General features: G+C 45.2%; 1 protein-coding gene across 1 annotated transcript in view; it reads left to right on the forward strand.

Moving 5' to 3' along the window:
- Positions 1–24,394, forward strand: part of ANKRD27 (ankyrin repeat domain 27 (VPS9 domain)) — a 62,313-nt gene that overhangs the window by 33,437 nt on the left and 4,482 nt on the right. The window contains 11 exon segments of the mRNA XM_008572748.1: positions 4,290–4,372; positions 5,459–5,574; positions 6,036–6,128; positions 7,670–7,867; positions 10,064–10,123; positions 10,238–10,357; positions 11,214–11,258; positions 14,593–14,715; positions 21,211–21,408; positions 22,221–22,340; positions 23,529–23,690. Of these exon segments, the coding sequence (XP_008570970.1) occupies positions 4,290–4,372; positions 5,459–5,574; positions 6,036–6,128; positions 7,670–7,867; positions 10,064–10,123; positions 10,238–10,357; positions 11,214–11,258; positions 14,593–14,715; positions 21,211–21,408; positions 22,221–22,340; positions 23,529–23,690 (1,318 nt within the window).

The raw sequence follows: 24,394 nt of genomic DNA on the forward strand, positions 1-24,394 counted from the left end.
TTTTTTTTTTTTTAAAAAGATGACCGGTAAGGGGATCTTAACCCTTGACTTGGTGTTGTCAGCACCACGCTCAGCCAGTGAGCGAACTGGCCATCCCTATGTGGGATCCGAACCCGGGGCCTTGGTGTTATCAGCACCGCACTCTACCGAGTGAGCCACGGGCCGGCCCATGTTTGATTTTTTTTAATGATATTTATTTCTTTGTTGAATTTGTCATTCAGATTGTGAATTATTTTTCTGATTTCATTGAATTGTCTGTGCTCTCTTGTATCTCAGTGATATTCCTTAAGATAATTAATTTGAATTCCTTTTCCAGAAAGTTGGCAATTTCTGATTCTTTAGGATCAGTTGCTGGAGCATTACTTTGTTTTTTGGGGGGTGTCATGTTACCTTGTTTTTTCATGTTTCTTTCCCTGCATTGATATCTGTGTGTCTGGTAGAACAATCACCTCTTTGAGTTTTGTAGAGTGGCTTGTGTAGGGATAGACTTTCACCTGTAAATGTGTTTTATGGTATTGATTGGGTAGAGTGCAATGGCTTTGTTCAGGATGGATATAGTAGTGTAGACTCTGTGTAGTTTCTTTAGCCATAATCCTCTTTCACTATGTCTGCAAGTGACTCAGTAACCCATGCTTTGGAGGTTTGTGGTGGCGGTGGCACAACTTTGTTGGGGCAGGTATTGCTGGGTTGGTTCATGGGCTGGGGGTGTGCATGTGCATCCTGTGGGTCAGTCATCTCAGGAGCTGGCTCAGTGGGGGTTCAGTTGCCGGATTAATTCTCAGGCTGGGGTATTGGTGTTTTGTGTGTCAGGAACTCTGGGACTGGTTTGCTAGTGTCAGGGTCACCATGCTGCTTCTCTGACAAGGGGTGAGCCCACCAGGGGCATGTTAGCCAAGCTGTTTCTCACTCAGGTGTGTATGTGCGATGGCTCAAAGACTTGGGGGGCGCGGGTCTTCTAGGGTAGTGACAGCAAGCTGTTTCTCTGAGCCAGGAGTGTGGGTGCACTTTGGCTTAGCTAGCTAGGTATGGGTCTGCTGGTGGTCCTTAAGCTGGATCACTTCTTTAGGCAAGATGTGAGGTGGTGTTTCCCTTGGAGGTTCAGGAGCTGGTCTGTCAGGGGTGGAGCTGCTGAGCCATTTCTCAGGAACTGGGTAAGGCCACTAGGTGGGGACTGTTCAGGACTGAACTGCCTGGCTGCTTCTCTGGGAGGACACATTTTATTTCCACCGACCCAAGGGTGGATTCATTAAGGTAGAGACCTGTGAGCTGTTTTTCTGGGTTGGAGGCTCAGGCACACACAACTCAGTCAGCTGGCAAGGCTGGGGGGTAGGGGAGGAATGGGTACAGTCCTCCTGAGGTGGGTCTGCATTTCTGATGTCTGGGAACGTGGGGGTACATCAGTCAGCAGGTCAAGGGTTGGCTTCCCAGACTGCAGAACCAGAGTCACAGCTGCTGTGAGCCCGGGCTTCAAGCTTCCGAGAGCAGAGTGTTGTAGTCTCTAGTGTGAGTGTGCTGGGAGGAGGGTAGAGTCTTAAGGCTGGGGAAGTGCAGTGGCTACTGGCTCCAGGGCAGGGCACATTCCCATAATGGCTCTGATTTCAAGATGGCTCCATCCTGCATTGATCTCTTGGGTCACAAGGGTGGGGGGTTGGGAGTGCACTGCTTGTACAAGTGTTCTAGAGCAATGCATTGTGTGTTTTTTAGGCAGCTCCACACACTTGGCTCTGGTGCTATCCTGCAAAAGGATCTGTGGGCCTCTGATGGGGCTGGTGTAGGTCTTCTGCCTAACGTTTTGCCACAGGGGAAAATTCCTCTTGCGCCCAAACTGGTGTCAGAGACTTGCCAGAGACTTGCTAGCTAATCTCTCCTCTGTATGCTGTGTTACCCTGGGCTTTCTTCTCCACAGGGATCTCAGCAGTCTCCTGCTGCACTCTTGCACTCTCCCATGGATACTCCTGTCAATATTTAACTGTCTGTTAGTTGTTCTGGTCTTTTTCTCTGGGAGGAACGCACCCTGGCCACCTCTAATTTGATATCTTGCCCCGCCTTCCCCTACAATTGTATCTTTGACCAAAATTTGTGATCATGCTGCACTTGCTGGTGTGTAACCTGAAATATTGTGGTGCCTTGATGAAGGATTAATTTCTGCTCTTGTCTGGGGTCTCATTCCCCACTCAAGTGTTGGTGAAATTAGAGGCTATCTGTCCCATCTCACGCGTGGCTTGCTGTGGCTCTTCTGAAAAGTTGTTTGCTTCTCCTTGTTTTGTTTCTATATGTAGGGAGAAATCGCTAACATTCTAGAATCTGTATGTGTGTGCATGTGTGTCTGTGCATGTACTCGTGTATGCAGAATCAGAAGTACCATTCTTTTCCATAGTTGGAGAATAAGAATTCTTAGTTTTAATCATTTTCTGTGAGATTCTAGGAACATGTGTTGTTCTCATGGGGTCTGGAGTGGTTTTCTGTAATGACCCTGCCCTTCTGTTTCTTTCCCTCTGATTGGTTTGAAAGGTCACCTCCTTCCTGGCTCCACCACCCTGCAGAAGAATTGGCCTGATGCTCTTGATGGGGCCAGCGCCAGGTCCCTTGCCACCTGGATGGAGGTATCCACCTCTTGAGGGTGCTCTTGTCCCCTTTCTGCCCCATGATGTGACCATCTTACTGTGTTCCTGTCTGTGGCACTTAGCCAGGAAGTCCCACACCTGAAGGCCTTTGGCTGGGTAAGGAGGTGGTTCTTCACACCTACTTTTATTTCCAAGTAAAAGTAGTTAGTATTTACTACTTTTTTTGGACAGCACACTGAAGGTGCTGGGCCTTGGATTTTTACAATACTCCAAGTGTTAGTATTTGTGTAGTGGCCCCTCTTGTGCTGGTGTTAGTTTGAATCCTGCACTTCTGTTTGACCTTGGGAAAATCTGTTTGTCTCTCTAAGCCTCTGTTCATTTTCCTGTCTACACTGGGGGCAGTGTTGTATATTTTACCCCGTGATAGGTTGTTTTGAGAATCAGATATGATATTTGAAAGTACTTCTTTGAAGCACCAAGTGATACTGGTGCCTTTGCTTGCTCTTCCAACACACCTGCATCTGGAGTGTCTGTTTCTGGATTCTCTGGTATAGCCTATAAGGATACCTCCAAAGATGGCATTTAGCTTAGGTGGACGTGGGAGGAATACTGCCCAGTGCACTCTTCTTGTCTGACCAACACACCTGCATCTGGAGTGTCTGTTTCTGGATTCTCTGGTATAGCCTATAAGGATACCCCCAAGGATGGCATTTAGCTTAGGTGGACGTGGGAGGAATACTGCCCAGTGCACTCTTCTTGTCTGAGGTGTCTGCCTCTGGTTCTGCCTTCCTGGATGGAGGGTGGTTGATTATTAGATGTTGGGACAAGGTGTGGGTCATCCTATGGCCTGCTGTGAAACCCATCTTTTGGGTGTTGAGTGAGTCACCTGAGAGGTGTTCTTTACCTTTATTTAGTTTGGCCTGTTATTGACGGAGCAGGTATTGTGGCTTCCTTGTCTTTTGTGACACCGGTATTACCATTCCAGCTATAATGATTGCGTCTGCTGTAGCTGCTGACTGGCTTCTTTTAAGTAATGAAGTTCCATTTAGGAATGTGTGAAGCCATTGCTATGTATTGGTGTAGTTTCCTAGGGAAAGAGCCCAAGTGTATCTCTACATGGAAGGTGAGTTTTCTGAAAAGTGTTAAGGAGTAAATATTAGTAAACAGCCTCTGCTGTAAAGTGGAGACCATAACATCTGCCTCCTTGGAAAGTCAGATGGAATAGTGGTTGTAAAAATACTTGTATAACACTGGGCTGGATACCTGGGTAGGCTAGTATAGGGCCTGCCACAGCCTCAAAAAGTTTTTAGGCATGGGTTTATGTAACACCAAGGTCAAGGGTTCAGACCCCCATACTGGCCAGCCACCAAAAAAAAAGAAAAAGAAAAAGTGGGTTTTAGGATCGGAGGAATGTCAGTTTCTTCCTGTAATCTTTTTGGTTTCCCATTATTCTCATCAGGCTGTTTTGCTGGGTGTTGAGGTGAGGCCTGAAGAGTTGGTGGGGGGAGGGACACTGGAGCCAGATGCCTTAGTTCTTCACCCTGCAGGACACTGGATGAGCAGAGGCTGGATGATACCCAGGACAGTGCAGAAGAGACACATCTTGGATTATATCCTGTGATCTGTCCCCTTGTCCCGAGACACTGCCATGTTCAGCCTGGTCAGGGAGAGGCTTTGCCATGCCATTCCTGTGGTATATTTTTCTGTGTTTTCTCTCCATTTTAGGAGGCTGAACGATCCCTCTGTTGTCACCCCATTCTCCAGAGATGACAGAGGTCATACACCTCTTCATGTGGCTGCTCTCTGTGGTAGGTGATCTTGGGCTGGCCTCTGTGGGTTATCAAGGCAAGGGGATGGTGCCAAGGGTGGCCCATTGGAGGCCTCACTGACAGGGTGGTGGCAGTTGGGGTTGTGGAAGGGGCCACATCGTGGGCTGGAAAGAGAAGAGCAGCAGAAGTTCCCCAGGCCTCGATGGCCAGTTGCCACCTCCTGGGCTGGAAGAGCACCTGTATGTGGTTCTCACTGTGTAGAGACACTGCTGACACTGCCCCCTGGCTGTGGGCCACCACGCTGGGAGAGTAGTCTCAGAATTGTCAATTTATCTTTCTGTGTCTTTTGGATTTTGGCCATCCTAACTGGAGGTGTCGGTGATGGGCCAAAACAATCATATACATTGTATATTGACAAAATAAAAATAAATAAATAAATAAATAAATAAATAAATAAATAAATAAATAAATAAATAAATAAATAAATAAATAAATAAATAAATAAATAAATAAATAAATAAATAAATAAAAAAGAATTGTCAATTTAGGGTTCTTGTAGCCTTGCCTTTAAAAAGTAGTTTTGTCTTTTAAAATGCACATTCAAGGTCGAAAATACAAACTCCTCCAGTGTCATCGGCCATCCTCCTAATTTCCAGAGATAATTTTGATTTATGAGCATCTGGAATTTCTGCATACTTACATGCATATAGGTATAAAATATATGACATTGTGGGGCTCACACTGTTCTCTACTGTACTGTTTTTACTTGGCAATATATAAGAACATTTCTCCTTTTTATATTTTTTAATGGCTGCATAATATTCCATCCTATGAATGGACAAACAAACCATGGAGTCTTCTATAGATGTCTAAGGCTCTTTTCCATTACCTTTTATTGCTGAGAGGTGGACTTGAGCTGGGTCCCCTCCAAGGTCCACCCCAAAGTGCTCTGAGTCTGCAAAGCCTGACTTATTAGCTCTGGTTCCTCTCCGGCAAAAAAAAATAATCTCCTGGCATGTTTCATGCCAGGGAATGAGAGAGTAAAATAGTGTCATGGTTTCACAGAGAGGGTTTGGAAAGCCTCGCCCCCTTGCTTCTCCATTGTGAAGTCCTTCTGGTCTGCAGGGCAGGCATCCCTCATCGACCTCCTGGTGTCCAAGGGTGCTGCAGTGAATGCCACGGACTATCACGGGTCGACGCCACTTCATCTGGCATGTCAGAAGGGCTATCAGAGCGTGACGGTGAGCAGTGGAGCTGTGGCGGTGTGCCATCATGGTGTGCCACAGCAGTGCTCAGATGAGCACAGCTCTGGGTGTTGACTTTATGGTGAGGTTGTGCTGGTTGTGCCTCAGTCTCCCAAGGTTGTGCCTCCTTCGTGTCACACCAGCTATGCTGCAGTAGTGCAGTGAGGGCTGAGAGCGTCTCCCTGGCTCCACTGGACAAAATCGTCAGGTTTCGATTTGAAACTCCCTGATCATCTGGGGGAAGAAAGGGTGGGGCCATAGACTTTCCTCTTTGATCTCTGTACTTTTTGTCAGAAAGGATGAGAGTGATGGCGTCATTTTAATAGTAGTATGGGTAAATTAGATTTAAGATGGGAACAGATGGCCTCCCCGCAGACCCCCGAGCTGGGCTTCCTGAGGAAGTGGGGCCCGCGTTGGCTGTCTTGCTGTGCTCACCTGCCTTCTTCTGCCTCCGGAAGCTGCTGCTGCTGCACTACAAGGCGAGCGCCGAAGTGCAGGACAACAGTGGGCACACTCCTCTCCATCTGGCCTGCACCTATGGCCACGAAGACGTAAGTGGCTCTTGCTGGTTTGAGAGGCTGTTTTCCCCTTGCCCTCTCCTGGAGAAATGTGGATTTCTAATTAGTTTAATATTGTCTCTTGTGGTGATGATTATTAGAACATTGGGTGTGTAATTATTTTTTATTTAAAAAAAATCAATATATTACAGATACTATATTGAAGTAACAGAAATCTAGAACTTAACTGCCCATTATCTTATCCTGAAATTCAATCATTTTTATTCAGCCCTGCTACCATCTGGTTTTAACCTTTATACATATTCAGTTTTTACACTGTCCATTTTTATAGTAATATTGAAAAATTTTTAAGTTTCCATTTCCCCTTACTATTACTATGGGTATGTTAGTTTTTCCTACCCACTCTCCCTCCCCCTCTCTCCATAGTGATATACAGATAGAGTTATATGTATATGGGATTTCAGCTGGGTTATGGGAGATTGATGTACAAAACTGGGATCATACCCTACCCCTTCTTTTTTTTTTGGCTGCTGGCTGGTTCAGGGATCCAAACCCTTGACCTTGGTGTTATAACACTATGCTGTTATCAGCTGAGCTAATTGCCCTCTACATTTTTATGCAACATGCTTTCCTAACTTAACACCACATTATGGAAATGCTCTAGGTCAATCAGTGTAGATCTAGCCCATTCTTTAATAGATGCACAATGATCTATCATGTGTGTTGTGTCAGAGGACTCTGAGACCACATCAGGGTTCAGTGATTTGCTAGGAGGACTCACAGGACTCAGCATATAGTCATACTCACAGCTGTGGTTTATTAAAGTGGAAGGACACAGAGCAAAATCTGCAAAGGGAAAAGGCACGTAGATGAAGTCTGGAGAAGACCAGGGACCTGCTTCAAACGGTCCTCTCTCCATGGAGTCACATAGGATGTGCTCAGTTCCTTAACAATGAGTTGCAGCAGCACGTATGAAGTGTTGTCTGCCAGGGAAGCTCATTAGGGACTCAGTGCCCAAGATTTTCTCTTTTTTTTGATGGCTGGCTGGTACAGGGATCCAAGCCAGGATTTTTAATGTAAGCTAGCCACATAAACACCCTCTGCCTAGCATGTACCAAATCCCATACTCCAAAGGAAAGCCGGTGTTCAGCATGAACCACACTGTCGTACAAAACAGTTTAGATCCAGTGAGCCACCTTATCAGTTAGGGAATTGGGGGAACACTCCCCAAATCCAAGTGCCCAAGGAATGTCGCAGGCCAAGGGACAATCTTGCAAGCAGGACTTTCAAGGGGTAGCAGTCTCAGGCCTGCTATTGTCACTCTGCTATGTACACTGAGGCATCACAATTATAGTCAGCTATTTCTTTTTGATTGGCAATTGCATTCTTTTGAAAAAATGAGGTGTCCTGATGAGGTAATGTGGAACCCTTGAGTATAACTGACTGTTGCTGCACATTTGCTTGGTGAGAGGAGCCCAGGTTGAGCTGGGACATGGACTGAGGCTGAGAAGAGCAAGACGGTGCCAGAGACTTGGCATGTTGATTAATGGTGCCATTTCCCTATTTCTTTGCAGTGTGTGAAGGCCTTGGTCTACTATGATGTGCAGTCATGCAGACTAGATATCAGTAACGAGAAAGGAGACACTCCCCTACACATAGCTGCACGTTGGGGTTACCAAGGCATTATAGAGACTTTGCTACAAAATGGAGCTTCCACAGAGATCCAGAACAGACTGAAAGAAACACCACTCCAGTGTGCATTAAACTCAAAGGTAGCTCTTTTCATCTCTGAGCAGCAATATGACTTTTTTTTTTTAAATCAATGTCTATAGATTAGGTCTTGGCCTTGATGGACAAATTGTGCATTAGTGCCTGAAGGCAGAACCTGGCCTGCACCCGCTTTCCTGCATTTGGGACCTCATTGTTAATGGGTTTTGCTTATTTATATTATTTTCAGTTTTCCTAGAAGTTTTTCTCAGTGTTCTTCCAAGAGCTGCTCCCAGCAGAGTTTGCCCCAGCCTCTGAGCACTGTAGATTTATCAGCAGATGGAGTGGGTGAAAACAGGCCAATGGCTCTGAGCAAGAAAAGCAGGAACAGGGAACAAATGCAAGTGTGTCGGAGCTCTGTTTTCCCCTTACAAATCAGTCTTCAGCTCCTAGAAACTGTATTCTCTTTTAGCCAGTTCTGAACATCATTTAGTATAGTTTCTTCTATAAATGGTTTTTTTTTTGTTTTTTTTTTTAAAAGATGACCAGTAAGGGGATCTCAACCCTTGGCTTGGTGTTGTCAACACCACGCTCAGCTAGTGAGCCAAGCGGCCATCCCTATATAGGATAAAATTTTTTTTTTTTTTTTTTTAAAAGATGACCAGTAAGGGGATCTCAACCCTTGGCTTGGTGTTGTCAACACCACGCTCAGCTAGTGAGCCAAGCGGCCATCCCTATATAGGATCTGAACCCGTGGCCTTGGTGTTATCAGCACCACACTCTCCCGAGTGAGCCACGGGCCGGCCCTATAAATGGTTTGTTAATGGTCTCACTCACCTTTTCCTGGTGGAATTTCTGGGATCATACTTTTGGCAACATGTAGTGAGAGTGCTCACTTCTCATGAGAGGGTGGAAAAAGGGGGTGGCTCATGAAGACCAGTTCTTTGTACCCTGGTCTCCCAGCAGCAGCTCTGGTTGAAGGGATGCCTGTAGAGAAGCATGCTGTGCAGACTTCCAGAGGAGGCGAGGGGCCTCTGTGAGATGGAGGTCCTCCACAGGCATGCAGAACATCAGTGACTGCTGGCTTACATAAGTGATTCCGCTTTAATGCAGGTCTCCAGTTGTCCCCCAACACAGACCCGACTTTTGGCCTTTTTACGTTTTACCAGCTCCCATTACAATTTCCAACTCTTTTCTAGGGCATTCTTTCAGTTGACATCTTATTCTAGGAGTAACACAGTTTTGGGCCTTTTTTAAAACCACTTTATTGAGGTGTGATTGACATGCAAAAAGCTGTACATATTTGATGTATACAACTTGATGAACTTGGAGATAAGTATACACCTATGAAGCACCCACAATCTATGCTATAAACATATTCATCACCTCCAAAAGTCTCCTCCCACCCTCTTTATTATTATTATTTTGTGTTTGTGTGTGTGTGGTAAGAACACTCAGCATAAGATCCACAGTAGCAGTTTTTGGAGGTTGAAATCCCTGCTCCTGGCTCAGGAGGCCTGAGCTGTACTGCCTGAACACTCACAGGTCTTGGCTTTGTAGCAGCCGGAGCTGACTGGGCTGAACAGAGCTTGCCTGTGGCCTGAGACGCTGAGGTGCCTCAGTAGGAGGGTTCTTCTGCCATGTAGCTTCTACCACAGGCCTTTCCAGAGGGAGATCTGCAGAGGAAAGGAGCGGGCTGCCTTCTTGGCTCCGCTTTGAGCTGCTCCTGCTTGAGACCTGTGGGGGCTGGGTGGGAAGGCCACACTTCTTCTGCCATGTAGCTTCTACCACAGGCCTTTCCAGAGGGAGATCTGCAGAGGAAAGGAGTGGGCTGCCTTCTTGGCTCCGCTTTGAGCTGCTCCTGCTTGAGACCTGTGGGGACTGGGTGGGAAGGCCACATGTTGTGTCTGTGGACAAATAGGCCTGGGGGTTGGGACAAGGTAGCCTTCGAGGCCCCTTCTGTGTCTGGGCTTCTCTTACCCTTTGAGCCCATTCGTGGGAAGCACTGACTGCTCCCGTTAGACAGGTGGAGCATGGTATGATGGGAGGAAGGCCAGACTTTGTCAGGCTGATCCTGAATAAGATCCCAGCCACTCTGGCCCTTGGTATCTCTGTCCAAGAGTGTGTGGCTGGGCTGTGTGAACTAAAACTCTTTCTGCACCGCATTCCAAGGAGCTAGGCAGGCAGTAGGGGATTTGGGTGATGACGCTTTGTTTCAACCCATCTCATTCAGTACCTTCATATCCCCTTTGTCCTCCTAGATTCTGTCTATAATGGAAGCCCATCATCTGTCCTTGGAAAGGAGGCAGAAGTCTTCTGAGGTAAGTCAACAGGGTTGTGCTATTTGGTTATACTGGAGACCAAGAACCTCTCCTCTGGTCCTCAGGTGTCTGTGTGCCCAGGTCTTTTCTCTTGCCTGGCTTCCATTACTGCAGGTCCCCATGCAGTCCCCTCAGCACTCTGTGGATTCCATCAGCCAGGGGTCCTCCACCTCCAGCTTCTCCTCCATGTCGGCGAGCTCAAGACGGGAGGAGACCAAAAAGGACTACAGAGAGGTAAGGCTTCCAGACGGGAGGATGGAGAAGAGGACTTGGTGGCCCTGGTGTTATGGCAGCCAGTTAAAGAGCCGTAGCCTGATGAGGGCTGCCTGTGCTCCCCAGCTACTGGGACAGCTGCTTCTCTGCTGTGGCCAAGGTCAAGGCCTTCAAGATGGGCCCAGCTGCATCTCACACTGCTTGCTGTTCACTTCTGCTTGCCTTTCCATGATCTCCTCCCTAAGCAGCTGTTTGCTTGGTTGAGTGTATGTGTATATTAGAGAGAGAGAAAATATTCTGAGAAATATACAAGTGGAGTCACCTATAGTTTCACTGATTTCAGATCATTTTACAAAGTATTTTCTCTGCCTGCCACCTCCCACCCCATAAACTTGATGCGTGTCATTCCTGACTTCTTGCAAAGTTTACGTAGACATTTACATGCACTCCCACATTGCATTTTAGAAAAGCTGATTTATAGCCTGTTTTCTTTTTTTCCGTTTAACTTATCTTAGATCTTGTTCAATGTCAGCACAGTAGTTCTGCCTCGTTCTTTAACTGGAGTGGACTATTGTATGGATGTACTACAGCTCCTTTGACTCCACCCTAGTGTTGCTCCCCCACAACCCCCAAGCTGTGACCCGCTCTTGGAGGACCCAGTAAGTTTAGTTCAATGCAAAACGTCAGCAAAGAAACTTCTTAGGGCGTCCTGTCTGAGCAGTTTTAAGGATATGTTTGAAAGATACTAAATGAGATGTCAGAATTCAACAAATTAAGATACAAGTGAAGCTTCTAAGTTTTCATAATGTTGTTGTTATTATTTCTATTGTTTTATTACCTAAATCCTTTCTCTAACATTCTTTTTCCTTTTATTAAGGTAGAAAAACTTTTAAGAGCGGTTGCTGATGGAGATCTAGAAATGGTGAGTTTTTAGAAGTGCATTTTAAAAAGCTTGCTCTTGGTTTAAGGCAGCTGCACCTGCGTTTCTTGTCTATAGTTTGGTTACCAGCCATGTAGGTTCTTTGTTCAGTTTCATGTAGAAGGTGGTGCCTTTAATGAACATTTGGCAATGGTGATGCTGTGTTTTCCTGACAATGAATGAGGCACGTGGACATAGGCACATAGTGAATGAGGTCTCTGCCTTTTAGACGTTCATACTCCAGGAGGTGGTGAGATGATGGCAAGAAGACCAGACCCTGTCCAGGGCACAGAGTGTGGGCTCAGAGTCCAGGTCCACTAGCCAGGGAGCACAGTGCGTGCCTGGTTTTAAGAGACAGCCGGGTTATGAGGAGAGGAGGAGGGGGTGGAGGCCAGGGCAGAGCCCAGAGGTGTTTGCGTGGCTCTGCAGAAGTTGCGGACGGCTATGACTACTGGGCCCAGCAGCTGAGGTCTGAGGCCTGGGGCTCCAAGGAGTCCCAGCAGGTGTCTGGATGAGGCGGTACTGACTACTCTTGGTTGGTACCTAGAGAGGATGTGGCAGCTTGAGGGAAGGCATCTGTCCTAACCATCACTGTTGGATGACAGGGCACATCTGATAGCGAGATCACTGAACAGCAGAGACACCTTTGTTAGATTCCCATGGCAGTTTCCCCAGTTTGCTTTTGACCTGCTGAAAGGAGTATGTCTTCCACTTTTAATGGAGGAGTAAATTAGATGCTTCCTAAATTAGGAGCTCTGAATAAATCATATTACAAGAGAGCTTTATGAGGATGTGTGTTTAGGGAGTGCTTTTTTCTGATGATTGAGTTGTTGGTGGTGAGCATAAATTACCGGGATCTACTGTAACAGCCTCTGGGATATTAAGAATCTGAATGTAGTTATCAGTGTATTAGCCTTTGCCCAGAGCCACTGTTAAGCCATCCAAACAGCACAGGTTTCCTACGGGGGGACTACGGCGTCTGTGTCTGGCTGATGTTGGATTGCTCCTCTCATGAGACAGCCCCAGAAGAATCCAGCATTCTTTGGGGGAAGCAAAGGAGAATGTCTTTGGGCACCTCAGAGCCATGGTGAGAGCTGGTGGCAGAGCCTGAGTGGAGAAGTGATAACCACTGCCCCATGTCATGACGCATCTGCCCTTCTTCCTGCTGTGGGTGGGCCTGAGGCCACCTGCATCAGGTCCCCATCCCCATCTTGTTCCCTGTTCTCACCAAGAGGAACTGTCTGTGGTCTATCCCAGCTGGTCTGTTAGGTGAAATCCCTGAATGAGGCCCTTGGTGTTTCCAGCCTGAGGAATTGTTACCGGTGTTCCCTGTTCTCACCAAGAGGAACTGTCTGTGGTCTATCCCAGCTGGTCTGTTAGGTGAAGTCCCTGAATGAGGCCCTTGGTGTTTCCAGCCTGAGGAATTGTTACCGATAGGTCAGGCTCAGCTTGCCCTCTTGCCTTAAACAAATAACCTGAAAGTCCAAAAGTTGATGCAAGGATTGGAAGGTTTATTCAGATTACCGGTACTCAACTAAATGTCTAACCAAGCAAACAAAGAGAAAAGAGGAGCAGTGGGGTCCGGTTTAGCCTAGTCCCAATTGGCGGGGCCAACCTATTCCATTAACAGTAATTGATAAACGCAGTTCTCCCCACTGTTTTCAGCATAAAGAAGAAAAGTATCGACTAGATTTAAATCAGAAAAACACAGCATAGCCAGGAGCCCTCCAGGGTGCACCTATACAGAAGTGGATACTATCCAACCAAACAGAAGAGGGCTCAGAAAATCAGAGAAAGGAAAAGAGAATAAAGCATTGCCTTGTCAGAATTTAGGTCAGGGACTCCAGGAGAGATCTACCAGCAGCAGAGACATGTGAGCAAAACAGTCCCAGTGGCCACTGTCCTCTTTGGTGCCCAAAGCTTTCCAATTTTTGCCAGTGATTAAATTAGGCTCTCAGATTCCAAAGTCATAGAAATGAACAATGTACCCAGCAGTAAAGCAAGCAATGCTTTATTAAAAGAGATAGACTTATGCATAAGGGGTAGCAGCAGTAAAGCTAGCCCCCCCGTGGGGAGCTGTTCAGGGTCTTTTGTAGGGAAAGGGGTTAAGGGGTGGCAGGCCAGTGTCACTGGAGGTGATCTGTTCTGTTCTTCCTGGCTGCGTCATGGGCGCATGCTCAGTAGGTCCAAAATGGCAGTAGTGTTCATCATTGTCACCCCAGGAGGGTCATTGTACCAGTCACCTTGATGCTTTGTGCGCAGGTGGGAATTCCTAAAGGGGTCAAGGCTAACCGGTAACTTCTACAATTATGGTAAACAAGCCTTGCTGAGGGGTTTTGCAACTCAGTAAATATCTGTTTCCTCTCCTCATCTCAGTCTTTTGTCAGGGCAGCCCATGGGGTAATCATTTGCCCTGGAGCGTCTCATGACTGAGGAGTGGAAAAGTAACAAAGTGTCCTCTGCAGGGAAAATGGAGTGAGTCAGTTTGGTTCACAGGCTGAGCCTTACTCTGTTTCAGAATGTCTGTTTTCAGAGCTATGGAAGGGACCTGGAGGAGGGAAAGTTTGGAGTTGAAGAGGTGTCCTGGGACCCTTTGTCCCTCCCAGCAGGCTTGTGCCAGCTTCCCCCACACCTAGAACCAGGCACGGAAACATGCTTACATTGTTTTCTTCTCTCAAGTATAATATTGTAGAAACTGGTCTTTACTGGAACATAACTTTGACCTGTTTGGGGGTCTTTTCAATACTTTCACCCATTGGCTCATGCATCCTAGCAGAAAGAATGTGGGCGTGGAGTCCAGGAGCCCGCATGTCAGTTCCAACCCCCACTTTTACTAGTTGTGTGCCCTTGGACAAGTTGTGGACCTCTCAGAGTGAATTTTCCACATTGTAAGAAGGGAGGTCTGGATCTGCCTTGTGGGTTGTGGCAAGCATACAATTAGATAATGTAGATAATGGCAGGGGATGGGGGTACTCGCCAAGTGCCCTAGGCCCAGGGTTTTAAAGCCATCACCCCGAGGCAGCACCAGTCTGCCCCTTTTTAAGATAGTAGAAAAGACTCTCCAACATAAGCTGCAAAAATGATAGCTTGATCTGTTTACCTCACCATTACAGCTTTGGGATTTAGAAAGGCCAGAGCACAGATGAACCCTGGAGTCCTAGTAAGGGAGCAGAAGTCATCTGTAAATCGCTGTGGTGGTTGAGGAAGGAAGTGTAGGCCTGATTTGGGAACACTCAATTGTGTGTGTTGTGTATGTTTGTGTGTTTAAGATACTATAGCTTGGAAGGAGCTAAGGCTGAGTTTTAAGTTCCTCTTTCTCCTTACTCTCCCCAACCAGGTGCGTTACCTTTTGGAGTGGACAGAGGAGGACCTGGATGAAGGGGAGGGTGCTGTCAGTGCTGCAGATCTTGAATTTTGTCACCCCTTGTGCCAGTGCCCCAAATGTGCGCCAGCTCAAAAGGTTTGGCTTTGCTTCTGTCAGTAGGGTTGAGGGTGGGGAAGCAGTTCTTTTTCCCCTTAGGAAGGTTCTCTGCTGCTGAGCCAGATAATCACTGAATGGCTGTTATAGGTATCCTCTGAATATGGTGAGGGTTAATTGGCTCAGGGTGGAGAGGAGCTCACACTGGAGCAGGCAGGATCCAGCCTGGGCTGCCAGTTTTCTGACTGGGCAGGGGAGTGAGCAGGGGGTGCTCACAGACCCAGTGTTTCAGCGTCTCTCTGGGCCCAAACCACATGGCAGGAGTTTATGAACAGACACGCCTGAGGGTCTCCATCCATGTGGTTGGAGTCCTCTCAGGAGGCTGTCCGCGTGTTCTGTTGCTGTCTTTGCTCATATTGCTTCAGCCTTTGGGGAGATCCTCCCTGGAAGTACAGAGCGATCCCTTATGCCCTTCCCTCAGTTTCTCACAGTATTAACATCTTGCAGAACTACTAGGCAAAATCACAACCAGGATATTGACATCGATACAATTCATTGATCTTAATTCAGATTTCCCGTTTTACTTGTACTTGTGCCTGTGTGTGTGTGTGTGTGTATTTAGTTCTGTACCGTTGTCACATGAAGATTTGTGTTTCTACCACCACAGTTAAGGTACAGAACAATTCTCTCACAGACAAATCACTTGCGTTGCCCTTTTATAACCACACGCACCTCTCCGTCACCCCCACCAGCCGTAACCCCTGCAATCCCTAATCTGTTCTCCATTTCTACAATTTTGTCATTTCAAAACTGTTACATAAATGTAATCATGCAGTATATAACTTTTTGAGATTGGCTTTGTTCACTCGGCGTGATTCCAAGTTGTTATGTGTAATCCACAGTTTGTTCCTTTATTGTTGGTAGTGTTCCATGGTGTGTATGTGCCACCGTTTGTGTAACCATTCACCCGTCAAAGGATGTGTGGGTTGTTTCTGGTTTGGGGATATTATGAATAAAGGGGCTATGAACATTTGAGTACAGGTTTTTGTAAGAACATGAGTCCTTTATTGTTGGTAGTGTTCCATGGTGTGTATGTGCCACCGTTTGTGTAACCATTCACCCATCAAAGGATGTGTGGGTTGTTTCTGGTTTGGGGATATTATGAATAAAGGGGCTATGAACATTTGAGTACAGGTTTTTGTAAGAACATGAGTTTTCATTTCTCTAGGATAAATGCCCAGGAGTGCAATTGCTGAGTCATGTGGTAATTGCATGGTCAGTTTTATCCAGAGTGGCTGTACCCAACAGCAGTGTATGACTGATCTAATTTCTCCACATCCTCACCAGCATTTGGTGTTCTCACTATTTTTTATTTTAGTCATTCTGATAGGTGTGTAGTACTATCTTGTTGTGACTTTAATTTGTATTTCTCTAATGGCTAATGATGTTGAGCATCTTTTCACGTGCTTATTTGCCATCTGAATATGCTCTTCAGTGAAATATCTGGGGTTTTTTTGTTGTTGTTGTTTTTTGCCCATTTCCTAATTGGTTGTTTCTTTCCCTTTTCTGTTGAGTTTCGAGAGTTCTTTATATATTCTAGATACTAGCTCTTTGTCAGATGTGTGGTTTGCAAATATTTTCTTTCAGTCTGCAGTTTGTAGTCTTCTCATATGGGCTTTCACAGAGTGAAAGTTTTAAATTTAGAAGTCCAGTTTATCAATTTTGCTTTTATGAATTGTGCTTTTAATGTGAAGTCTGAGAACTCTTTGCTTAGCCCTATATTCCAAAGATTTTCTCTTTTTTTTTTTAAGTTATAAGTTTACATTTTACAGTAAAGTCTTTGATCCAGTTTGAGTTAACTTTTGTACAGGGTGTGAGATTTAGAAAGCAGCTGTGCTCCCACCACCAGCACCCACTAAACCACCCAAGATGTGAGATTTAGGTTTTGAGGTTCTTTTCTTTTTTTTTTTTGCCTATGGATGTCCACTTGCTCCAGCACCATTTATTGAAAAGGCCATCCTTCCTCTATTGACCTGCTTTTGCACCTCAGTTGACTGTATATTGTGTAGGTCTATTTCTGGGTTCTCTGTTCTCTTCCATTGATTTATTTGTCTGTCCCTCCACCATTAACACACTGTCGTGATTACTGTAGCTATATACTAAGCCTTAATATAGGGTAGAGTGATTCCTCCTAATTTGTTCTTTGCCAGGATCGTTTTAGCTATTCTAGGGTGCTTTTCCATATAGATTTTAACAAATTAATTAACTTTATATTTCCTTATATAAAAACCCTATGTTGTAGCCACAGCTGGAGCCTGGGTCCTCTGCACAGAGACTCTGGTGTGGGTCTTTACAGGATGGTCAGTGAATTCCTGATAGGGAGACTTGGTGAACACAGTCTCCTTCCAGGGGTCGGGGGTCAGATAGCTGTAGGTCTTGGAGATGGCATCAAAGAGGGCCTTGGTGAAGTTGTGGAGGAGGGCAGTGCAGCCCCTGGCTGAGGCGTAGCAGTCGTCAGTATCAGATAGCAGCAGCAGCTTCTTGGGACAGGGGCTGAGGTGATGCCAGTGCCTCTGGGGGCAGGGAGGAGGTACACCAGCACAGAGCCACAGTGGCCTGTCACCTTGCAAGGGGTCTGCTTTTACACGTGCATAGTCTTCAAAATCTCATCATTGGGGGATGCCTCAGGAAAAAGTTAATGATCTCAGACTCCTTACTGGGCAGGCATCTCCTCCAGGGACTTGATCTTCATGTTCTTGACCAAGGAGCCCAGCTTGGTGACGGGGATCCACTTCTTGTCTTTGGCCTTGCCTCTGCGAACTCCACGGCATGACCCTGGCCCCGACTGTGGCCACAACCTCATCCCCAGATGTCACCAGGAAGCTCCCAGGGCCTCCCATTCCAGGGCCTCTGGGTCCTCTGGGCCCTTTTGCTGCAACAGTGTCGTCCGCCATTTGGGTTTCCATATAAATTTTAGAATAAGCTTGTCTATGTCTACAAAAAAACCTTACTGGGCCGGCCCGGTGGCGCACTGCTACAGTGTGCCGCTTGGGAGCGCGGTGGCGCTCCCGCCAAGGGTTCGGATCCCACATACAGACCGGTTCCCGCTCACTGGCTGAGCGAGGTGTGGGAGCAACACCGAGGGTTGCGATCCCGTTGCCGGTCCCGGTCCGGTACGGGCGCGACACTGAGGGTTGCGATCCGTTGCCAGACACGAAAAAAAGACAAAAAGGAAAAAAAAAACCTTACTGGGATTTTGATAGGAATTGCATTAAACCTATATAGACCAATTTGGGAAGAAATAACATCTTTACTGTGTTGAGTCTCCAGTGAAAACAGTGCATCTCTCCAAGTATTTAGGCCTTCTTTGATTTCTTTCATCGACATTTTGTGATTTTTTTTTTCCTTTTTGTCTTTTTTTGTGACCGGCAACGGATCGCAACCCTCAGTGTCGCGCCCGTACCGGACCGGGACCGGCAACGGGATCGCAACCCTCGGTGTTGCGCCCTCACCTCGCTCAGCCAGTGAGCAGCCAGTCTGTAGGTGGGATCCGAACCCTCAGCGGGAGCGCCGCCGCACTCCCAAGCGGCACACTGTAGCAGTGCGCCACCGGGCCGGCCCGACATTTTGTGATTTTTTTAGCATACAGAACCTATCTATGTTTTAACTGTCATTTTCTTTTTAGCAGTCGTAATTGGTATTGTGTATATAATATGCACTCACATGTCAGCTAATGATAGATGCATATGTCCCATAGTAAGAAAATTAATTTGACTTTATAAAATAGATATGGTGGTGTTATCCTTTGTATTACAAGATAATATGAACTTATTTTTAAAAAGCTTCACATGGGGTTACTATAACCTAAGAATATTGAAAATGACTAAAATTTTCATTCATGTGCTGTAGCTTTTCAGGTTCAGAGTAGTAGGTACATTGGGAATATGCAATTTTTGATCTGTCCCTATGTTGTTGGATATATACAGTCCAAAAATATATACTGATTTCTCCTAGGTGAGCTGCTGTGAGAAACATAGGGATTAAAAGGCAGATGATGTGTTAAAGGATATGATGGGATGCCACAAAGCCCTCAGGCAAGTCAGTGCCTGTGCGTGGCTAGAGGCACTCCTCTGTCTCTGCCCCATTCTTTTTATCATTGTCCTACTCCCCATACTTCTGTACCTCACAGTTCACTAGTTGTAACAAGACATTGAATTGCACATTAAAATATCTGTAGAATTTATTGGATAAAGTCTTAAGCTGTCTGTTTTTTTTTTTTTTTTTGGCGACTGGCCAGTATGGGGATCCGAACCCTTAGACCTTGTATTATAATACCACTCTCTAACCAACTGAGCCCGCTCTGCTCTTTTAAACTTTTTCTCTTTTTGTAATTTCTCAAAAAGACACAACACTAAATTGCTTCATGTCCATGATTAAATTAACAGCCCCCTCCTTTTCTAGCCCAGTGATGTGTCATAGAAATCTTTTATAGAAGTGTAATATACATACAATAAAGTACACCCATTTAAAGGATACAGTTTTGGTGAGTTTTTACAGATGCATAATCCTGTGAAACAGTCACCACAATCAAGATACAGAACGTCTCCGTTATACTGCTTTGCAGTCCCTCCCTCCTCTGTCCCAGGCAACCACCAAATTGCCTTTCCATCAGTATAGAATAGTTTGCATTTTCTAAAATTTTATGTAAACGAAATCCTGAAGTATCTGCCCTTTTGCATCTGGCTTCTTTCACTCAACATAATGTTTTTGAGATCCATGTTGTATCAGTTGTTCATTTTTATCACTGGGTAGTATTTCATTGAGTGGATATACCAAAATTTGTTTATCCATTCACCTGTGATGGATTTTTGAGTAGTTTCTGGTTTTTGGTTTTGTGAATAAAGCTACTGTGAACATTTAAGTACAACCTTTGTGTGGATATGCGTGTTCCTGGGTAAATGCCTAGGAATATAATTGCTGGGTTATATAGTAAGCATGTGGTTAACTTTATAAGAAACTGCCAATTTTCCAAAGTGGTTGTAGCATTTTACGTTCCTAGCAGCAGTGTGTGAGAGTTTCAGTTGCTCCACATGCTTGTCAACACTTGGTATTTTGACTTAACTTTAGCCATTCTGGTAAGTTTGTGGTGGTATTTCTGTGTGTGTGTGTGCGTGTGTGTGTGTGTTATGTGTGTGTTTTCCTACTTATCATTTCTTTTTGATTTTTGAGGTATAATTTACATATACTAAAATTCAGCCTTTAATTTAGCATACAATTTTTTAAAGAGATAACATTTTTAATCACCAAAAAGTGAATTAGATAACCAATGTTTTAATCCGTGGCCAGACACATAAAACACCGATATTAATTCCGCTATCAAAATCTCTGATTCAAAATCTCAATGTTTGTTTTTAGTTAATATGGTCTATAAATCAGTTTTGTTTGCCCTTTTGATTGATTATTCTTATATTAGCATGATTGATTTAAAAGCCATTGTGAATAATGTAGTGCCACAATAAAAATAAAGGTGAAGTATGAAGATAAATAATATAGTTTTATGACGTTTGACGAATGAATGCCTAGTCTTATAGCCACTACCATGAAGAAGATAGAGAATATCTCCACTGCCCCTAAATACTCTCCTGCCCCTCTGTAGTCATCCCCTTCCCTTATCCATATCCATTCCATGGAAACTTCTGATCTGTTTTCTGACCCTTTGATTTTGTCATTCCTGACTTTGATTTGCATTTCTTCATAACTAAAGATGTTAAACATCTTTTTCTGTGTTCATTGACTGGCCATTTGCCTGTCTTCTCTTGTGAAAGTTCTGTTCAAATATTTTGCCCATTTTTTTAAAAAAAAGTCGGATTGTCTTATTGACTTGTAAGAGATTTAAAAATTTTTTTTAATTTTTAAATTTTTTGATTCTGGTTGGTACAAGTCCTTTGCTGATGGTGTGTATCGCAAACATTTTCTCCTGTTCTTTGACTTGCCTTTTCATTTTCTTAATTGTGTCTTTCAAAGAGCAAACATTTAAAACTTTTATTGTCAGTTTATCAAGCTTTTCTTTTATGATCTTTACCTTTTGTCTTATCTAAAGAGATCTTTGTTTATGCCAATGTTGCAAAGATTTTCCTCTGTGTTCCCTTCAAGAAGTTTAATAGTTATAGCTCTTACTAGTAAGACATTTTAACTTTTGCGTTTGGTGTGAGAAAAGGCTTGACATACGGTGTTTCCATGTGTGGATATCCAGTTGTTCCAACACCCTTTGTTGGACAGACTTTCCTTTCCCCATTGAATTACCTAGTATAATAGGTAGGGCATTATTTTAGGGGCTTGCTTTATTAAAAATTGTATCTTTTGATATATCAGACCTTTCTAAACTAATAGGAATTCACCTGTGGGAAGTGTGATTTTGGATCCCACTGTGATCCCAAATTTTGCTTAGGAGCTGTGGGGGGAAGATGACTTCAGTTCCTTCAGCCCAATTTCTTATATACTCGTGACATTTGTTTCCATCTTCTCTGCACTCACTAGAAGCTGGCTAAGATTCCTGCCAGTGGGCTTGGTGTGAATGTGACCGGCCGGGATGGCTCCTCCCCACTGCACATTGCTGCCCTGCATGGTCGGGCGGAACTTGTCCCCCTCCTGTTGAAGCATGGTGCCAGTCCCAGTGCCAGAAATGCAAACCACGCTGTCCCACTCCATCTGGCCTGCCAGAAGGGCCACTTTCAGGTACAGGCTCTGACTCTTGGGCAGTGTAGTAGGTGCTTGCTTTGGCTAGAACCTCACTGATGGGAGTGCTGCTGAGGGGCAACAGTATGGTGGCTAGCCCAGAGGACAAGCACCTTGTCATCCTCCAGCCCTGAGATTCTGAGATGTGCATGCCAGGACCACTCAGCCTCTGAACACAGAACTCTGGTGCTCCTTGGGGATAGAGCCAGCCCCCTCCCCAATACCATTCACATGTGAGTGACATGGAGGCTGTCATTCTGATTCTGACCCCAGCAGGTGCTCTTTTGTGCTTGGGTGTTGGTCATCAAGGGCTTGTACCCACGGTCATCTTACCACCTTTCCATTCCCATAGCCCTTGGTCTGTGCCAAACAGTTCAGTACATTGTAAAGTACAGTCATGGCCCTGTAGAAGGGGTTCAAGAGATAATTTTGAAATGATTAACTTTTTTAAAGTCCTGTTTTGTTTTTTTCAGAAAATATCTATATTTTTTCATTTTCTTTGATCAGTTCTGCCATAAGCTTATAAAAGATAGGGACCGTATTCCAGATCTTCCATCTCTCATAAATACCAGCATAGGGTAGATAGAAAGGTCAAATGAAAACACTAGTGCTGAGTATAGTGCCTGGCACAGAGTAGACCCTCAGCAAATGTTCACCCCCCACCTTCAATTGGTCTCCTTTCTCCTGAGGGTCAGATGTAAGTCTAAAGAGCCTTCTTAATAAGCTTAGAGAAGAGTGAAAAGAATATCAAGTTAGATGATTTTTCCCAGCAAATTTTGATCAAAGTTGAAAATTTCTCTTCTCTGTGTTAGGTGGTGAAGTATCTATTAGATTCTAACACAAAACCCAATAAAAAGGATATAAGTGGAAACACACCCCTCATTTACGCCTGTTCCAATGGCCATCATGAGGTCGCAGCTCTGTTGCTGCAGGTAAGTGCCCTCCCAGTCTCTTGGGTGACATGCCCGCACTATTCAGTGTGGCACCTTCACCAGTAAAGCCCTGGCAGGGCACTGAAGACAGAAGGGAGAGGGCCTCCCCTGCGTGCCTTAAGCCAGCCCCCACCAGTCCCAGCCCTCTGGGGAGAAAAGCTTAGCACCTGCTTTAACGCCTGTGATTCTCTGATGGGAGTGGGACAGTGCCTGCATCTGCTGCAGCAGGGCTGCAGCCTAAGGACTTTGACCCTACTTTTGCAGAGGATTTGGTGCCCACCTCATTTACCACAGGCAAGTTGAGTTGTTACCTGAGTGTGAGTTGACTGGTCTGTGTCGCTGCCACTCTTTTTCCCTCTTACTAATGGTTATACCTGTTAACTGTAGGACAAATAATTTACTGAAGCAGAGAAAAACCACCTTGTCCATAACCCTACTACTGAAAGGCAACTCATTTTGATGGACTTTTTAAAAAAATGGTTTAATTTAGATCCATATTGTTTTCTATTTTGCTGTTTTTCATTTAACATAGAAAACTGTTTATTAAAACCTTGATTTTTTTTTGGCAGCTGGCTGGTACAGGGATGAAACCCTGGACCTTGGTGTTATCAGCATCACGCTAACTAGCCAGCCCCTAAAGTCTTGATTTTAAATGGTGGAATAACTATGGCTGTGCCGCAGTGTTTTTTTAAAATCTGTTCCTGCTTTGTACATCTATGTGGCTTCTAGTTTTTCTGCTGTAATGATAAATGATGTAGTAAACGTCTTTGTCCATAAAACTTTTTTCTCAGTATTACTTTCACCCCCAACATTTTTTTTTTTTTTTTGTCTTTTGTCTTTTTCCGTGTCCGGCAACGGATTACAACCCTCAGTGTTGCCCCCGTACCGGACCGGGGACCGGCAATGGGATCGCAACCCTCGGTGTTGCTTCCCGCGCCTCGCTCGGCCAGCGAGCGGGAACCGGGCCGTATGCGGGCCCCAAACCCTCGGGCGGGAGCGCCGCCGCGCTTCCCAAGCGGCGCACTATCCAGTGCGCCACCGGGCTGGCCCCACCCCCAACATTTTAAGAAAATTTTCAGACATACAGAAGAGTTGGAGGAATTTTATAGTGAACACCATACACCCACCATCTAGATGCTACATGAGCATTTTTAGCATTCCTTTTGATTGTGCTATTTCTCTTTCTAGCATGGGGCCTCCATTAATGCTTCTAACAATAAGGGAAACACAGCACTGCATGAAGCTGTGATGGAAAAGCACGTCTTCGTGGTAGAGCTGCTTCTGCTTCATGGAGCATCCGTTCACATCCTGAACAAGAGGCAGTACACAGCTATAGACTGTGCTGAACAGGTAAGTAGAGAGAGCTTAAGAGCTGAGGAAGTCCCAAGCTCCTTTACAGCCCTTTGGATTCCTTGTGTTTAAACCAGATCTGAAATAGCAATAGCCAGATCTTTGAATCGCTGTGCCAGAAGTCTGCCAGCATGGTTAGATACCTGGTTCTTGGTCACCTGTCAAAGGCGGCATGCTCAGGAGCCAGGAATCATTCTCTCGGGCAATTTTCAAAGGTCTGAGTGGTGGTGCTCCCCTCAACCCCCAACTGCCACCAGTAGGTGCCCTGTTAATACACCTGTTGCCTTAGCACAATGGAGAAAGTTTGTTCAGTTTGTGGACTTAAAGCTTGAGTTCTGTAAGGAGAACTGTGAGTGCCAACATTGACCACTCTCTGCAGTGCTGTGGATATTTGCTGTGGAGGATGGTGGGGAAAAAGTCCTTTTCTCCTGGGGAGACGGTAGCTCTTTTCTGTTCCTGTTTTCATGTTCAATCTGTATCTAGTTTTCTACTCAGGATAGACAGTTAATAGGCTGTTAATTGATACAACTGAGATGTTAGAAATTCACCATAAATCCGGCCTACTCATAGGCTTATTATGTTAATTTTTCATTTGTAGTGACATTTTGTAACAAATTGAAATATTTTAAACTTTCAGTTTTAGTACTTTCTCAAATGATGATGAAGAATGTGTTTTATTGAGTATTTACTATGCGGTGGGCCCT

This window comes from Galeopterus variegatus, unplaced genomic scaffold, assembly GCF_000696425.1.
Source record: "Galeopterus variegatus unplaced genomic scaffold, G_variegatus-3.0.2 Scaffold829, whole genome shotgun sequence".
NCBI lineage: Eukaryota > Metazoa > Chordata > Mammalia > Dermoptera > Cynocephalidae > Galeopterus > Galeopterus variegatus.